Here is a 17864-nt window from a genome sequence, read left to right as displayed (position 1 = left end):
ACAATTTACGCGCCAATCTAATGTGTTTAGATTAACGTGTTCCCTCACTAACTTATGACTCAAAAGCTATTTTGGCTTAAAATTCGCTTAAAATAAGTCCATCCAAACGGGCTCTTAACTTATTCTAGTCAATACTGTCAGTAAGTTGCTCTCTTTTCAGTATATTGCATTTATATGCTTGAACGTTGATAAATTTAAAGCACACTCTCATACGTGCAGTATTGGCAAATACTGAGGTAGTAAATTGGATTATATGATCCTTAATATTGGTGTGCTTTAGACTCAACAAATTGCAGAAGGAAGTGTGAGACGTTATTATGAATTCCCAATGTCAATTTTGGGAGCCTTGGCGTAACTGGTAAAGTTATTGCCAAGTGACCAGGAGATCACGGGTTCGAGCCAGCCTCTTGCAGAAATGCAGGGTAAGGTTACATACTATAGACCCTTGTGATTTGGCTCTTCCCCGGACCTCGCGCATAGCAGGAGCTTAGTGCATCGGGCTGTCCTTTTTAACGTCAATTCTCATCTATTCAGCAAAGTTTGCATAATCAATTTCGAGATTACAACGAGCTTAGTGATTCTCATCTATTCTTGGAGTTGCATATTTCTTAATGGAGTTTTCATGATAAGTGTTTTTAGGGAGCTAAAAGAAAAGGGCAATACAATGAGCATCTATGAAATAGCATAACTTAGAAAACAATAGCAGCTAGCTTTGTGCAATACCTGTTTACATATAGTAACACTTCAGTTATGAACAACTACTACGCCTCAATCCTAAATAAGTCGAGTGACCAAATAGTTAAAAGGGTAAGAAAATTTCAGAAAAAAATACTATCACTGGCTAACCTGGTTAGATGTATTCCAAAGAAACTTAAAGCAAAAAGAAAAAAAGGAACACAGGGGAGAAAAGGTTGAACCAATAAATCTGATTACTAACAATTACCAAAACATTACAACTTCCAGATGTCTACCTAATGAAAATGTACAGATTTCTGGCAGTTACATTTAGAGAAAACTCATAACATCGAAATAGTGATGTATGAATTCTCATCTATGTAGAATATATATATATATATATATATATATTAGTAGTAGACACTGTTATTTAAATTTAACATTAAACCCCTTTGAATTGGCTCTTCTTAGCGAGCCTCTAACGCTTTGTTCATCCTTATCCATTGATACAGGGGAATCAGGTTTAGAAGAGGATGCATTCCAAGAATCCAGGTTAGAAGAGGGACATTTCAGAATCCCTTTCAAAGGTTTTTTCTTTAGACAAACGGCTTCCTTCTTCGAATCATCATATGCATTAACCTCTTCGCCTTTGGCAGTTTCCTTCTTCTCATCTTTATTTATAGTAACCTCTTTAGCTTTGTCGTAAGCAGAACCATCACCTAATTTATCCTCACTAACTTTGGCTCGGACAAAGTCATCACCATAGTCCACTTCACCACCTCTTACACGAGGAGAAAGATCGTCTAAGTAAACCTCACTACATTTTACTTGGACGTGATCATCAGCAGTGGCACATTTGTTACCACCCCAAACACCGTCAATATCATCACAGAAGATATCTTCTGTAACTTTGGCATGAATTAAGTCATAACCAATGGAAACTTCTTCGTGTTCAGGTGCAGAATGAACTATGTCGACAAGAAAATTTTCATCATCTGCTGTCTGAACAAGATTATCCATTCCTGTTTGCACAGGTTGAAACTTGTCTCCCTTTTTGACTTTAGGCAATTTGAACCATCCTTCTGTCAACAAAGGCAGAGACAGATTTTTCAGAAATGAGGATCTCTTTGGAGCTTCTGCCAATTTTTTCTTGTCCTTTGTGGTGAACAATGACATGGCGATCACGCTGGATATGAAAAGTTGACAGATGGCACATTTGATTTGCTCGTGTCTCTCGAAAGATGAAGCTTGTGTAAGGCCAATCATTCTCTTGATCCCAAGAACTTTACGCGCCAGATCTCCTAGTTCATATCTCTTGTATTTAGGGTCATTGAAAAACTTGGTAGCCAGGTAACCTATATCAACTTTATCTTTAGTCAAGCCTAATTCTTCAAATGGGAACAAATCTTGCTTTTCTGGTATTGCAAAACCAACGAAACGGATTCTCGTGTCCGTAAGAAATTTGAGGACAGGATCAGGTAGCTGTTCACCAGAATGAAACCTGAGGATCAGACAACCAACTCCAAAGCACAAGAGAACCAAGATTATCTTGGGATCGCGAGGGTGGCGCATGACATCAAGGCCAACAACAGGTGGTTGTGCCCAAATCTTGCCTTCTGGGAAAAGAATATCAGCTGTGAATAAAGATTCAAACTCTTTCGCCTTAAAGGTTATACCTTCTAGTTTAACCTCAAATCTATTGGTTTTCAAGTATACGATTCCTGCCATATCTTGGTTCGACGAATGTAGAATGACACTAAACTTATGTTGGCATGAGCTGATGGAAACAAGAATAGGGATGAACCTTTCCCGAAGGATGCAGGAAAAAAGAAAATTCTTGAAACGAAATGTTATTGCCCTAATATTGTGCAGGGCAAATGAGTAATGAAAATTAGCAAGTTGGTACAACAAATTGTCAGTCAATGGTATCCAAAACCACAAAATAAAAGGGAGAAAAATGAGGGAGACTAGTGGTTCTTGAGAATTAAACCTGCAACTTGGATGGTTCTGCCTAAAGTAATATTGCTATTTGAGAGGTTTGTGTTTGTCAGAATTGGACATTTTACATCCACAAAAGAAATTGGAACCTCACCACAGCAGTGGTCTGGTTGAAGAATTTTCAAATATACATATGTTCCACCAAAATAGGAGATTAATAATCCTGAGTTTCAAGGAGTTTCACATTCAACGAGTATTAAAATTGGCCATTTTACCGTAATTTGCCTAGATTACACTCTACCATAATTCACAGGTCCACAATATTCCAAAAAAATAAAAATAAAAAATAAAAAGGAAACATACAAATAATTAATGCTACCATTGTCACATAGAAGCACCCAATATCTCTGTAAGAAAAGAACTGATCTATCACCTCTACTAAACATTCAACAAAAGTTGGAAATAATTGCAACTTACTGACTAAATTAGAGAAATCATACTCTACATATGTATACACAATCACACAAACTAAATATGTAAACGAGAAAGCCAATTTGAACAAAAAAGTACTGATATTCCATTGAAAAGCTCTTGATTCAACTACAAATTCAGAACTGAGAAAGTTCTACACCAAAACACAAAAGGCTCCAAACTCTTAAAACAACCCACTATATACTCAAAAACTAACAATAACCATCACGGCATAATCCCAATTTAAGCTCTCTCACCCCTAATTCTTCTAGCGAGCTGAATGTCTTTCGGCATAATGGTCACTCTCTTAGCATGGATGGCACAAAGGTTAGTATCCTCAAACAAACCAACAAGGTATGCTTCAGCCGCCTCTTGAAGAGCTGCAACAGCAGAGCTCTGGAACCTCAGATCGGTCTTAAAATCCTGAGCTATCTCACGAACCAAACGTTGGAAAGGAAGTTTGCGGATAAGGAGCTCGGTCGATTTCTGGTACTTTCTGATTTCTCGAAGTGCAACAGTTCCGGGCCTGAATCTGTGTGGCTTCTTCACTCCTCCGGTCGCCGGGGCTGATTTCCGAGCAGCTTTTGTAGCTAATTGCTTCCTTGGAGCTTTGCCTCCGGTGGATTTTCGGGCAGTTTGCTTGGTACGAGCCATTGAAATTTTGGAGAATTCAGATAATTTTTGGGAATTTAGGGTTTTCTGCTTTGAGATCTTGAATTACAGATTTGAGTGTGGAGAATGAGGGGTAGAGGGAGAGAATTTATAAGAGGGGGATTGAAAAATTTGAGCGGGAGGGAGGAGTAAATCGTGGCCGTTGATCTGTTGGAAATTAAGTTGTCGCGGATCGATGACGTGGAAGATAGGGAGGTGATCCTGGTCGTTGGATTTGAATGAGGTCGGTGTTTAATCAACGGTTCCGACTGATTTGAAGGAACGCGTTGCGGATCGATGACGTGGCACGTATTGTGCTTTCTCTTTCAATCGCCGTTTGAGATTGATCGAAGAAGAGATTTCTGGATCGATGACGTGGTAGGATCATCTGATCTACTACTCCTATGTTATACACAAAGCAAAAGGCAGTAAATAGAGGAATAAAAACCATTAGTTTTAGCTAATGTTACTCATGTTAACGTAATGTTAATATTATCTAATTTGAAAAGAGGTTGGGTACCTAGATACTAATTATTGTAAGGGAAAACTCGATTAAAAAGTGTATATAATAACTCATGTTAAAATTCTTATTCCAAAATATCACTAACCTTTAAACTTTGGTGGTGCACAACAAATATATCTCATTTGTTCATATCTTCTTTTAATATTCACTCACATTTACCAATTAAGTGAAAAGCATCTTCGTTTTGGACTACATCAAGTGAAAAGCAACTCCATTAATCACATCAATTAGTCATAGTTCATTGAGAAAAATTTATATACAAGTATATATTATGCAATTTATGAATTCAATATAAACACTCGATACACAAGCAAAAAATACCTCTAAAGAAATAAGCGCTTATGTTGTCACGTCATTTCAAATTTATGGATGATTTCATTACTTGCAATTGTCCGCATCCAATATTTGCAACAAATTAGTTGATGCATGTAGCGGCGGAGCCATCTTATGCTAAGTGGTGTTACTTGACACTCCTTCGTCAAAAATATATATTGTTTAGCTACGTCCAAATTTTTATCTTATTGTATACATATTCCATATGTTGAATCCCTTACTTTTTTCGTGTGTTTACTTAATTATATTTTGACTCCATTCGATAAAATTTCTAACTCCGTCGCTAGATGCATGACATTTGTTTGCACATGTTAGGTTTTATCTAATTAGATAAGAGGTGTGAATTGAAAGATTTGGAGGGAAACGAAAAGTTTGAAGTTGTCTCCTTTACTAATGCACTTCGTCCCTCATCGGAAAAAGGAAAGAAAATATTTGTGCTTATATAGGATGCATCTTCTAGCTCTTAAAGAGTTAAGAATAAGTGGTGCCTTGTGCCGTCGTCGCTCGCTCAGCTTCCGTCAATTGATATGATTGATTGATTGATATTTTTTTGGACCAAAGTTATTTTCCGTTATACAATTTGTTTTCTACTCCAGTTTGAGATTCAGAGGTTTTGCCTCATTTTTCACCGCCGAAAATCTGCATACTCTCCCCTCTCTCTTCAGCATTTCTGCACTGTTTTTCCAAAGCAAAAACGTAAGCATAAGTGTGGTTTACCGTCGTTTCTTTAGTTCGACGAAGTTCTGTAATTTCCATTGCTGGTATTACAGAATAGTTGTTCCGTTCTATCCTAGGAGGGATTAATCCAATAACCTTGGGCAACAGTAAGGGGATTAAATTTTGTAACGACCCTGGTCGTTTTGCTTTCTAGAACCCTGTTCCCCTAAATAAGACTTTCCGTACTTGCTTTTTTTAATTTATGACTTGCGGGGATGGTTGGTTCGGGATTTGGAAGAGTTTGGGTTTGAAATCGGAACACTTGGTTCCTTAAGGTTGGCTTAAAAGACTAAGTTTGACTTCGGTCAACATTTTGAGTAAACGATATCGGAATCAGGATTTGAAGGTTCCAACAGGTTCGAATGATGATTTTGGACTTTGGTGTATGCCCGGATCGAGTTTTGGATGACCCGGGAGCATTTTGGTGCCTAATAGTGAAAGTTGATTCCTTAAGGATTTTGAAGTTCTTAAATATTTGGTTTGGAGCGGGTTTTTGTGTTATCGAGGTCCGAACAGAATTCCGAGGTCGGGAATAGTTTCGTATTGTCATCTAAGACTTGCACGCAATATTTGGGTCAATCTGAGTAGTATAAGTGTGTTTCGTTGCATTGGATGTGAATTGAAGTTCATAAGTTTGATTCAATTGGTTTTAAGGGGGGGTGATTCTTAGATTTAGCGTTGTTTCGGGCATTTCGAGGGTTCGAGCGAGTCCTTTTTATAATTTCCAACTTGTCGGTATGTTCGGGGGGGGGAGCGTCAATCAGACGAGGCTCGAGTTGAGTTAGGAAATATTGGAAGGAGCTGAAGCTCCAGGTTACTGTCATAACCGCACCTACGGTTGGCCAGTCGTAGGTGCGAGACCGCAGAAGCGGTCGACCCTTCGCAGGTGCGGCCCAAGGGGAGGAGCCCAGGAACCGCAGATGCGGTCCCAGCCAGTCCGGTCCAATTCCGCAGATGCGGACCTTCCCTCGCACAAGCGAAACCGCAGACGCGATCCCCTAACCGCAAGTGCGGAAATCGCTGAAGGCAGTGCCTTCATTTAATACGAGAAATGTGTCATTTTTGACACATTTCATTCAATTCTTGGGCGATTTGGGAGCTTCCAAATAGGGAATTTCAGCCTAGCATTGTGAGGTAAGTTATTTCTACATATGTGAGTTTAATACATAGTTTAGGGGTAGATTACACCTTGTAAATTAGTGAATTTTGTGGGTTTAGAGTAAATCTAGGGTTTTGATAAAAACAAGATTTAACCACGAAATTTATTATTGAATGAAGTAAAAATCATATATTCTTGATCCTTAGGTTATGGGTAACAACTTCCCTCGAGAAATTCCGGAACCTGGGCCCGTGGGCCCGGGGATGGATTTTAGGAAACTTGTATTTAGGGTTGGGAAATTACTTTAATAGTTAGAATATAAACTCTTGAGCTTGTATTGACTAGTTCTTACCCTGTTTGATTAGTTTTGGATCGTTCGGCTTCGAATTGAGGGTTTGAGCGCGTTCTTGAAATTGGAAGTAAGCTTTGGAGCAAGGTGAGTCTCCTTTCTAACCTTGTAAGAGGGATCCCCTAGGTGAACTAAATAAATGTATTTGACTATTTATGGGGGCTACGTACGCACGTGGTGACGAGAGTCCGTACGTAGCCACTATTATGCTAATTTTCCGGGTAGTTTAGGACATGTATCATGCCATACATGAAAATGCTTGTGTTCTTGCTTGCTAACTGAGATCACTTAGGACATGTTACGAATTGTAAATAAATATAAACGAATGCACACACTTACTTGAGAACTTGTATGAATTTATTTGACTATAAATGAACAATGTGTGCCTTCTTAATAATAATTGCTATTTGTGGATCGGGTCGATCGCCTCGGTAGAAATAGATGCATCTATGGTTCGCGCCATTCGACCCTCAGGCAGTGCACAATTATTATTATGTGGATCTGTCACGACCCCAAACCCGGTCGTGATGGCGCCCAACACTAATGCTAGGCAAGCCCGACCAATTAAACACTCTCAACCCAAATACGCAAACTGTTAACCAATAATACCATTAAAATAGTAAGTATCAAGTTCCAAACTCGGAATTTAGATAAAGTAGTATGAAAAATAATAACGAATATATCAAAAATTTCCCCAATAAATCCGGAGTCACGAGTCTAGAGCCTCTAAATGTAACAGAGTGTTATATTCATAGTAATAAAGAAAAGTCTAGGATAGGAAAAGACAATGCAATAAAGGGGAGAAGTCGGGTCCTGCGGACGTCAGGCAGCTACCTCAACAACTCCTAAACAGAAATCCAAGATGACAGTAAGCAGCTCCACTAAGTCTCCGGAGCACCTGAATCTGCACACATGGTGCAGGGAGTAAAGTGAGTACTTCCAACGCAGTGAGTAATAAACATATATAATGGTTGAAAGTAATAAATCCTGAAAGATTACAATATAAAGCTATAATCAGCGATTCAGTACGTTAGACGATAGAAAAAAAACAGCAAACAATGACAATTAAGGGCAACAGACATAAAATGCATGGATGCTATGCAATGCACATGACCGTTGCGGCGCGCAGCCCGATCCATTTGGGTACCCGCGCTCACTGTGGGGGTTCAGACTCCGGAGGGGCTCCTACAGCCCAAGCGCAATATCATCGTAGCATTCGCTGCGGTGTGCAGCCCGATCCATACTCAGTCCAGATATATATATATATGCATGCAAGCCACTCGGGCACAGTCAAAGTGTTCATCTTTTAGTTTCAATTATTAGGAGTTATAGAGCTATGTGTTTAAGTCTTCATTTATTTACTAAACATTTCAAAACAGTGTCTAACTCAGGACTGATATTATGAAATATGCTAAGCATCATAGAAACAGTGATGAGGATCCCTGAAGGATGCAAATGATAGGCACAAAGCCCCAACATATTCATAAAATCCAAGTAGGATGATTACCAAACAATTTCTAGTCAAGAACACCGTACGAACATCAATCGAAACGGACTGGGTCACAATCCCCAGTCACAATCGACCCCGCACTCGTTAGAGTGCGTGTCTCGCCTCAATATAGCGTCACAATGTGATATACCGGGGTTTCAAACCCTCAGGTCATCATCTACATCTATTACTCACCTCAAGCCGGCCGCAAGTCTAGCTCGCTATGCCTTTGCCTTTCGAATCAACCTCTTCGCATGCCGAATCTGATTAAAACCACAAGGAATACATTACAATAGGCTAAAGAAACATAACCCAATCGAAAAGACTCGAAAAACACTAAAATTCACGAAGTTGGCAAAACCCGAGCCCCGGGACCACTTCTCGAAAAATTATGAAATTTACATCACTGGATTCCTCGTCTCGCCACGAGTCCATACATATAAAATTTACCAAAATCGGAGCTCGTTTGACCATCCAAATTCTATTTTTACATCACAGCTTTCTAAGCCCTAGCTTGACCCGTTTTTGATGAAATTCTACTGATTTCTATGATAAATTTACCATAAACTCGAGTAATTAGGCCAAGAGACTTACCTCCAAATTGATTTTCAGTCAAAACCCTCAAAAATCCTCGCCCAAAGCTCTCCAAGTCGCTTAAAAATGGTGAAAACTACCCCTTTCTCGCGGATGAAATTTAACATTTAAAACCCTTCTGTTACCAGCGAATTTCGCTTCTGCGGTCCCGCTACCGCTTATGCGGGACTGCTTCTGCGGCCAAAAATCCTCTTAAGCGGTTTTCACTTAAAAACCGCCTATTCGCTTATGCGATTCAACCACCGCTTCTACGGTTCCCTCAAGTCCGCTTCTGCGGTACAATGTCCGCTTATGCGGACCCGATGGTGCGAGCCACCTTCCGCTTTTGCAGAATTTCCTTAGCCGGACAACGATCGCTTCTGCGACCACATACCCGCTTCTGCGGTCCATTTCCGCAGAAGCGGGAACACCAGATGACAGCAAAAATCTGACCTGCAATACACCTCAAAACTCTCGTTTAACCACCCGAATTCACCCTGAGGTCCCCGGGACCTCAACCAAAAACACCCATACATCCTAACACCTCATTCAAACTTGTTCTCATCCTCAAAACACATCAAACAACGCTAAAACCATCAAATCACATCGAATTCAAGCCTAAGTTTCTTAAAAACTTCCGAATTACGCATTCGATCAAAAACCCGACCAAAACACCTCCGAATGACTTGAAATTTTGCACACATATCCAAAATCACCTAACGAAGCTACTGCAACTCTCGGAATTCTATTCCGATCCTCGAATCAAAATCTCACCTACCAACCGGAATTCGCCAAAATTCAACCTTCGCCATTTCAAGCCTAATTCTACACCGGACCTCCAAAATCACTTCCGATCGCACTCCTAAGTCACAATTCACCTCCCGAAGCTAACCAAATCACCTGAATTCACATCCGAGCTTTCTAACTAATAAGTCAACGTTCTGTTGACTTTTCCAAACCAAACCTTCTTTAAAGAGACTAAGTATTTCATTTGCTATCCAAACCAATTCAATTCAACTCTAACTCACCCATTGCTGATAATAAAACATGAAAGAGCAATAAATGGGGAAAACGGGGCTGTAACACATGAGACGACGGGTTGGGTCGTCACAGGATCGGGTCGTTCGCCCTCGGCATAATGTGCGCATGTTGTTTATGTGGAATTGATCCATGATTTACTCTGTTTAGATGTTTTGAAATGTAAGTTATTATATGACATGACTGCAATTGATATACTGTTCCCCTTGTTCTGAGACTGTCATTATATTCATGCTATCCATGCTTTGCGAAACCTTAAGTATTATTGATATTGACCTTAGTAAGTGTCAAGTCGACCCCTCGTCACTACTTCTTCGAGGTTAAACTGGATACTTGCTATGTATATGTTGTTTATGTACTCATACTATGCTTTTGTACTTAACTGTACAGGATCTGAGGCAGGTGCATCTAGTTACCCCTCTGGCACGCGTTCTGACTCCTGATCGAGATCTCACGGTGAGCTGCCCTCCTGAGTCGTTCAGCAGCATACCGGAGTTCTCTTCTTTTGTTGTTGATTATGTACTGTCTATTCTGTTTCAGGCAGTAGGATAGTGGTATTTTTTGTGCATTCTACTAGTTGCCCTAGTACTTGTGACACTAGTTCCTGGCACACACATGTAGACTATATTTTGGGATGTATTTACATTATTACGAACTTGTTAATTATTGACTGGTTAAAAGCTTANTTGGGATTGTTATTTTACATTTATTTACGAACTTTGTTTAATTATTGACTAGGTTAAAAGCTTAACTGTTAATTGAAAATGTTGGGGTTGTTTTGATAAAAATAATGAGAACCCAATAGTTGAATTAGAGTTGGCTTGCCTGACAACGGTGTCGAGCGCCATCACGACCTACGATGGAACTTGGGTCGTGATAAATTCCTTAAGAAAATACTTTTTTCTGTTGGGATCGGAACTTTTATTTATTTTTGTTTCTATTTTGTTTCTGCTTCTATTTGTTTTATTTTTTGCAGAAATTATTTTCGAACACAGGATTATAACAAGCTTAAGGAATTTATTTTTTATATTATGTGTTCATCTTACTTTCTGCTTTGGGAGACTAAAATCCTAGCGATTTTCTACTCACGTTTTGGAGATTAAAATCTTCGGATTTTCTACTCCAATTTGAGATTAAAGTCTTTCTGACTTTCTACTCAACCTGAGATTAAAATCCTTGTGATTTTCTACTAGGTTGTTTGTATTCGGTTTTGAAAATATAAAAATTTTACCGACTTACTAATTCTGGCTGTGTCAATTTCTTTTACAGAAAAATGACAACAAGTACGGAAAAATATAATGGTTCCGTTGGGACTACTGCTGCAATGGCTACTGCTTCTTCAAGTCTCACAACTTCTGCACCAACGATTGCACCGGGAGAAAAGCCCGGAAAGTTTACCGGTGTGGACTTTAAGCGTTGGCAGCAGAAAATATTCTTCTACCTGACCACACTCAGTTTACAATGCTTTATCAGCGAGGACGTTCCAATTCTGGGAGAAGAAACTCCTGAAAATGAGCGATTTGTGGTCACAGAGGCATGGAAGCATTCTTACTTCTTATGCAAAAATTATATTTTAAGTTGTTTAGAAGACGGCTTGTATAATGATTATAGCATCATGAAAATATCACGAGAGTTGTGGGATGCTCTTGAAAGAAGTACAAGACTGCAGACATGGACTTAAGAAGTTTGTGGCCGCCAAATTTCAGGATTTCAAAATGGTTGACGGTAAACCTGTCATAACGCAAGTCCAAGAACTGCAAATGATTGTTCATGACCTCCTTGCTGAGCGTATAAATCGAGTCAAAATTTTTATTCAAGATATTGATTATTTTACTAATTGTAAATTTATAATGGAAGGTATGGTCATAAATGAAACGTTTCAAGTCGCGGTATTTATTGAAAAGTTGCCTCTGTTGTGGAAGGACTTTAAGAATTACTTGAAACATAAGCGAACGGAGATGTCGCTTGAAGATCTTATTGTTCGACTACGGATTGAAGAGGACAACAAGAATGCTGAGAAGAAGTCCCGTAGTAACTCATTAATAATGAGAGCAAATATTGTTGAGGAAGCATCTACAAGCAACAGAACGAGAAAGAAGCTATCTGGTCCAAAGAATTACCCGAGCAAGAAGAAGTTCAAAGGTAATTGCCACAACTGTGGAAAGGGTTGTGGATTGTCGTGCACCGAAGGAGGACAAGAAGAAGAGTCAAGCAAACATGGTTGAAAAAATAATGAAATGGAAGACTTATGTGCCATGCTATCTGAATGCATCTTGGTAGAAAATCTCAAGGAGTGGTAGATTGATTCTGGAGCCACTCGCCATGTTTGTGCTAACAAAAAGTTATTTGCCTCTTATGTTCCCGCAGGACCCGATGAGACTATCTTTATGGGAAACTCCGCAACAGCAAAAATTGAAGGACGATATCTTTGAAGATGACTTCGGGAAAAGTTGTGACTCTAAACAATGTTTTCCATGTTCTTGAAATTCGCAAGAATTTAGAATCTGATGGACTTCTTATCAAGAATGGATTTAAGTGTGTGTTTGTTTCTGAAAAAAGTTGTGATAAGTAAGAATGATATGTATGTTGGAAAAGGTTACCTAACTGGGGGCCTTTTCAAGTTGAATGTAATAGCTATTGATATCAATAAAGTTCATGCTTCTTCTTACTTACTTGAGTCAAATAATTTGTGGCATGCACATTTAGGTCACGTCAACTTCAATACTATACGAAAAATGGTTAACTTGGAAGTATTGCCTAAATTTGAATGCAATAATTTGAAATGTCAAATATGTGTGGAATCTAAGCATGTTAAATATCCTTATAAGTCGGTCGAAAGGAATTCAAATTCTTTAGACTTAATTCACACAAATATTTGCGACATGAAGTCAATACCATCTCGCGGTGGGAAAAAGTATTTCATAACTTTTATTGACGATATTACTAGATATTGCTATATTTACTTACCTAGTAGTAAAGATGAAGCAATTGAGACATTCAAGCAATACAAAAATGAAGTTGAAATGCCACTAAACAAAAAGATCAAAATGATAAGAAGTGATAGGGGTGGCGAATATGAATCTCCTTTTGAAGAAATATGTTTGGAATATGACATTATTCACCAAACAACTACCCCTTACTCACCGCAATCTAATGGAATTGCGGAAAGAAAGAATAGAACGTTAAAGGAGATGATGAATGCCTTGTTGATAAGTTCGGGTTTACCCCAGAACTTGTGGGGGGGAGCTATTCTTACAACTAATCAAATACTCAATCGAGTTCTCCATAGCAAAACGCAATTCATTCCATATGGAAAATGGAAAGGTTTCCTAAAATATTTTAAAGCATGGGAGTGTTTGGCTAAAGTGAAAGTTCCTAAACCCAAAAGGGTGAAGATTGGACCGAAAACAGTTGATTGCGTTTTCATAGGATATGCAAGAAATAGTAAGGCATATCGTTTTCTAGTTCATAAATCAGAAAATACCAACATTCATATTAATACGGTAGTCGAATCCGATAATGCTGAATTATTTGAGAATATTTATCCGTATAAAAATGAATTCAAGTCGTCTAGTGAAAATTCTAAGCGACCTCGAGAAAAAGATAAGGAAAGTACGTTTAATGAGGAAAATTCAAGACGTAGTAAACGTCATAGGACAACTAATTCCGTTGGACCAGACTTTATGATATTTTTGTCGCAGAAAACAACAACAACAACAACATACCCAGTCTTATCCCACACCGTGGGGTCTGGGGAGGGTAGTGTGTACGCAAACCTTACCCCTACCTTGTTGCAGAATGAGCCTCAAATGTTTAAAGAAGCAACGTCTTCCTCGGGAGCACAATATTAGAAAGAGGCAGTCAATAGTGAGATAAAATCCATATTTGTCACGACCCCAATCCCGGTCGTGATGGCGCCCAACACTAATGCTAGGCAAGCCCGACCAATTAAATACTCTCAACCGAATACGCAATCCGTTAACAAATAATATGATTAAAATAGCAAATATCAAGGTTCCAATCCAAAATTAAATAAAATAGTATGGAAAATAATAACGAATATCCAAACATTCCCCAATAGATCTGGAGTCACGAGTCTAGAGCCTCTAGATGTAACAGAGTAATATATCCATAGTAATAAAGAAGTCTAGGATATGGAAAGATAAATGAAATAAAGGGGAGGAGTCGGGTCCTGTGGACGTCAGGCAGCTACCTCAACAACTCCTGAAAATAAACTTCACGAAAATAGCAAACAGCTCCACTAAGTCTCCGGAGCACCTGAATCTGCACACATGGTGCAGGGAGTAAAGTGAGTACTTCCAACTTAGTGAGTAATAAACATATATAATGGCTGAAAGTAAGAAATCCCAAAATATTACAATATAAAGCTATAATCAGCTATTCAGCACATAAAACGGTGGGACAACAACAATACCAGGACAAGTAAGACAAATAGGTATAAATGCATGAATGCAATGCAATGCACATGACCGCTGCGGCGCGCAGTCCAATCCATTTGGGTACCCGCGCTCACTGTGGGGGTTCAGACTCCGGAGGGGCTCCTACAGCCCAAGCGCAATATCATCGTAACATTCGCTGCGGCGTGCAGCCCGATCCACACTCAGTCCAGATGTATATATGCATGCAAGCCACTCGGGCACAGTCAAATTGTTCATTTTTAGTTTCAATTATTAGGAATTATAGAGCTAAGTGTTTAAAGCATTATTTATTTACTAAACATTTCGAGGCAGTGTCTAACTCAGGACTGATATCATGAAATATGCTAAGCATCATGGAAGCAGTGATAAGGATCCCTGAAGGATGCAAATGATAGGCACAAAGCCCCAAACATATTCATAAAATCCAAGTAGGATGATTACCAAACAATTTCTAGTCAAGAACACAGTACGAACATCAATCGGAACGGACTAGGTCACAATCCCCAGTCACAATCGACCCCGCACTCGTCATAGAGTACGTGTCTCGCCTCAATATAGCGTCACAATGTGATATACCGGGGTTTCAAACCCCCAGGTCATCATCTACATCTATTACTCACCTCAAGCCGGCCACAAGTCTAGTTCGCTATGCCTTTGCCTTTCGAATCAACCTCTTCGCATGCCGAATCTGATTAAAACCACAACGAATACATTACAATAGGCTAAAGAAACATAACCCAATCGAAAAGACTCGAAAAATACCAAAATTTACAAAGTTGGCAAAACCCGAGCCCCGGACCCACTTCTCGAAAGTCAGAAATTTTTAAACCAAAATGTTCCTTATCTCGCCACGAGTCTATACATGTAAAAATCACAAGAAGCGGAGCTCATTTGCTCCCTCAAATCCCAAAATCTCATTCAAAAACCCAAGCCCTAGTTCTTCCCTTTTTAACCCAATTTCCATGAATTTCTATTGAAATCACAAAAAAAATGACGTTTCTAGGCCATAGAACTTACCTCCAATCGATTCCCAGTCAAAACCCTCTTAATTGCTCGCCAAATACTCCTAAGTTCGCTTAACAATGGTGGAAAATAACCCTAACTCGCGGATGAAATTTTTTTGTTTAAACATTCTGCCCCAGCTACAGTGTTTTCGCAATTCCCAGCAAATCCTTCGCAATTCCCAAGCTGCAGTGTTTTTGCAATTCCCAGCAAATCCTTCGCAATTCCCAAGCTACAGTGCTTTCGCAATTCCAAGCAAATCCTTCGCAATTCCCAAGCTACAGTGTTACACCAGAACCAGCAATATTAAACTTCTCCAAAATGATCCGAAACCACCCCGAAACTCACCCGAGGCCCCCGGGACCTCAACCAAAAACACCAACACATCCTAAGACATCATCCAAACTTGTTCCAATTATCAAAACACTTCAAACAACACTAATATCATCAATTTACATCTAATTCAAGCCTAAGTTCTTCTAAATCTTTCAAAACATGCATTCGATCAAAAACCCAACCAAAACACCTCCGAATGACCTGAAATTTTGCACACATATCCAAAATCACCTAACGGAGCTACTGCAACTCTCGGAATTCCATTCCGACCCTCGGATCAAAATTCCACCTATCCACCGGAATTCGCCAAAATGCCAACTTTGCCAATTCAAGCCTAATCCTACTCCGGACATCCAAAATCACTTCCGATCACACTCCTAAGTCACAAATCACTTCTCGGAGCTAACCGAACCATCGGAATTCACATCCGAGCCCTCTAACTCATAAGTCAACGTCCGGTTGACTTTTTCCAACTTAAGTCTTCTTAAAAGAGACTAAATGTCTCATTTCTTATCAAAATCGCTCCAAATAAATTCTAATGCACCCAATATCGATAATGAAACATGAGGAAGCAGAAAATGGGAAGAACGGGGCAATAACTCACGAGACGACACGTCGGGTCGTCACAATATTAAGTAATCATACTTGAAAATTGGTTGATCTTCCTCCAGGAAATAAACCTTTGGGTTCCAAGTGGATTTTCAAAAGAAAAATAAAAACTGATGGTACTATTGACAAATATAAGGCAAGATTAGTTGTCAAAGGGTTTAGATAACGATAAGGTCTTGATTACTTTGATACATACTCACCGGTAACGAGGATTACATCTATTCAGATGTTACTAGCATTAGCCGTAGTGTATGGTCTTGAAATCCATCAGATGGATGTGAAGACAACCTTCTTAAATGGAGATTTGGAGGAAGAAATTTATATGGAGTAACCTGAACGGTTCATAGTTCCAAAAAACGAAAAGAAGGTGTGTCGACTTGTTAAGTCTCTTTAATGATCGAAACAAGCACCCAAACAATGGCGTGCAAAGTTTGATCAAACAATGTTGGCAAATAGGTTTAAGATTAATGAGTGTGATAGATGTGTTTACATTAAAAACACTCCAAATTATATAGTCATTGTATGTTTATATGTTGATGATGTGTTAATAATGAGCAAAGACATTGTGGATATAAATACTATTAAGCGTATACTTGCTAGTAAGTTTGATATGAAAGACTTAGGAGTTGCTGATTTAATTCTAGGAATTAAAATCCATAGGTTTCCTCAAGGACTGGAATTGTCCCAATCTCATTACATTGAAATGGTACTTGAAAAATTCAAGTATTTATATTTCAAAGTCGCAAAGACCCTGATTGATGTAAATGTTGCTCTTACAAAGAATCTAGGTCAGAGCAAATCCCAACTGGATTATGCTCAAGTGTTGGGAAGTCTAATATATATCATGAATTGTACACGACCTGATATAGCTTGTGCAGTAAGTAAACTGAGTCGTTATACAAGTAATCCCGACCAAACTCATCGGATGGCAATAAACGAGTTTTTGGGTATCTAAAACATACCCAAGATTATGCTTTGCACTACAATAAATATCATGCGGTAATTGAAGGATATAGTGATGCAAATTGAATCACAGGGTCATCAGAAACAAAGTCCACAAATGGATATGTGTTTACTATTGGTGGAGGAGCAGTGTCTTGGAAATCAATCAAACAAACATGCATCGCTCGCTCTACAATGGAGTCTGAGTTTATAGCTTTAGATAAGGTTGGAGAAAAAGCTGAATGGCTCCAGAATTCCTAGGAAGATATTCCATTTTGGCACAAACCAGTGGCTCCTATATGCATAAATTGCGATAGTCAAGCGGCAATAGGAAGCTTGAAGCGTTATGTATAACGGAAAATCTCGTCACACTCAACGAAGACATAATACTGTTAGACAACTACTCTCTAGTGGAATTATCACAATTGACTAAGTAAAGTCAAAAGATAATGTGTCGGATCCACTTACAAAAGGCCTAAATAGAGAGGCGATTGATAAATCATCAAAGGGAATGGGACTATGGCCGAGGACAAGTCATTATGGCGGTAAGATCCCAAGATCTAGGTTTAAGGAGATCAAAAAAAGTTATTGGTGATTGTTCAACATTGTCAAATAAAATATTGGTCTATTCTCATGATGAGACAATGTTCAGTACCAAGGATAAAGCGTTAAGACTTTTT

At 39.0% G+C, this 17864-nt stretch overlaps 2 protein-coding genes across 2 annotated transcripts; both read right to left on the bottom strand.

The window, feature by feature from the left end:
• Positions 907-2595, bottom strand: LOC109226521. Its single transcript, XM_019391297.1, has one exon. The coding sequence runs from the start codon at positions 2401-2403 to the stop codon at positions 1102-1104; it is 1302 nt and encodes a 433-aa protein (XP_019246842.1). The 5' UTR covers positions 2404-2595; the 3' UTR covers positions 907-1101.
• On the bottom strand, positions 3167-3834 carry LOC109226520 (histone H3.2). The gene has a single exon (XM_019391296.1). The coding sequence runs from the start codon at positions 3736-3738 to the stop codon at positions 3328-3330; it is 411 nt and encodes a 136-aa protein (XP_019246841.1). The 5' UTR covers positions 3739-3834; the 3' UTR covers positions 3167-3327.

The sequence above is a fragment of the Nicotiana attenuata genome, chromosome 6 (assembly GCF_001879085.1).
Source record: "Nicotiana attenuata strain UT chromosome 6, NIATTr2, whole genome shotgun sequence".
Lineage (NCBI taxonomy): Eukaryota > Viridiplantae > Streptophyta > Magnoliopsida > Solanales > Solanaceae > Nicotiana > Nicotiana attenuata.
Note: the sequence above shows the minus strand (reverse complement) of the source record. Positions and strands in the feature narration are given on the sequence as shown.

Excerpts from the sequence above, each read along its gene's own strand:
- LOC109226521 (XM_019391297.1), bottom strand. The coding sequence starts at position 2,403 with ATGGCAGGAATCGTATACTTGAAAACCAATAGATTTGAGGTTAAACTA.
- LOC109226520 (XM_019391296.1), bottom strand. The coding sequence starts at position 3,738 with ATGGCTCGTACCAAGCAAACTGCCCGAAAATCCACCGGAGGCAAAGCT.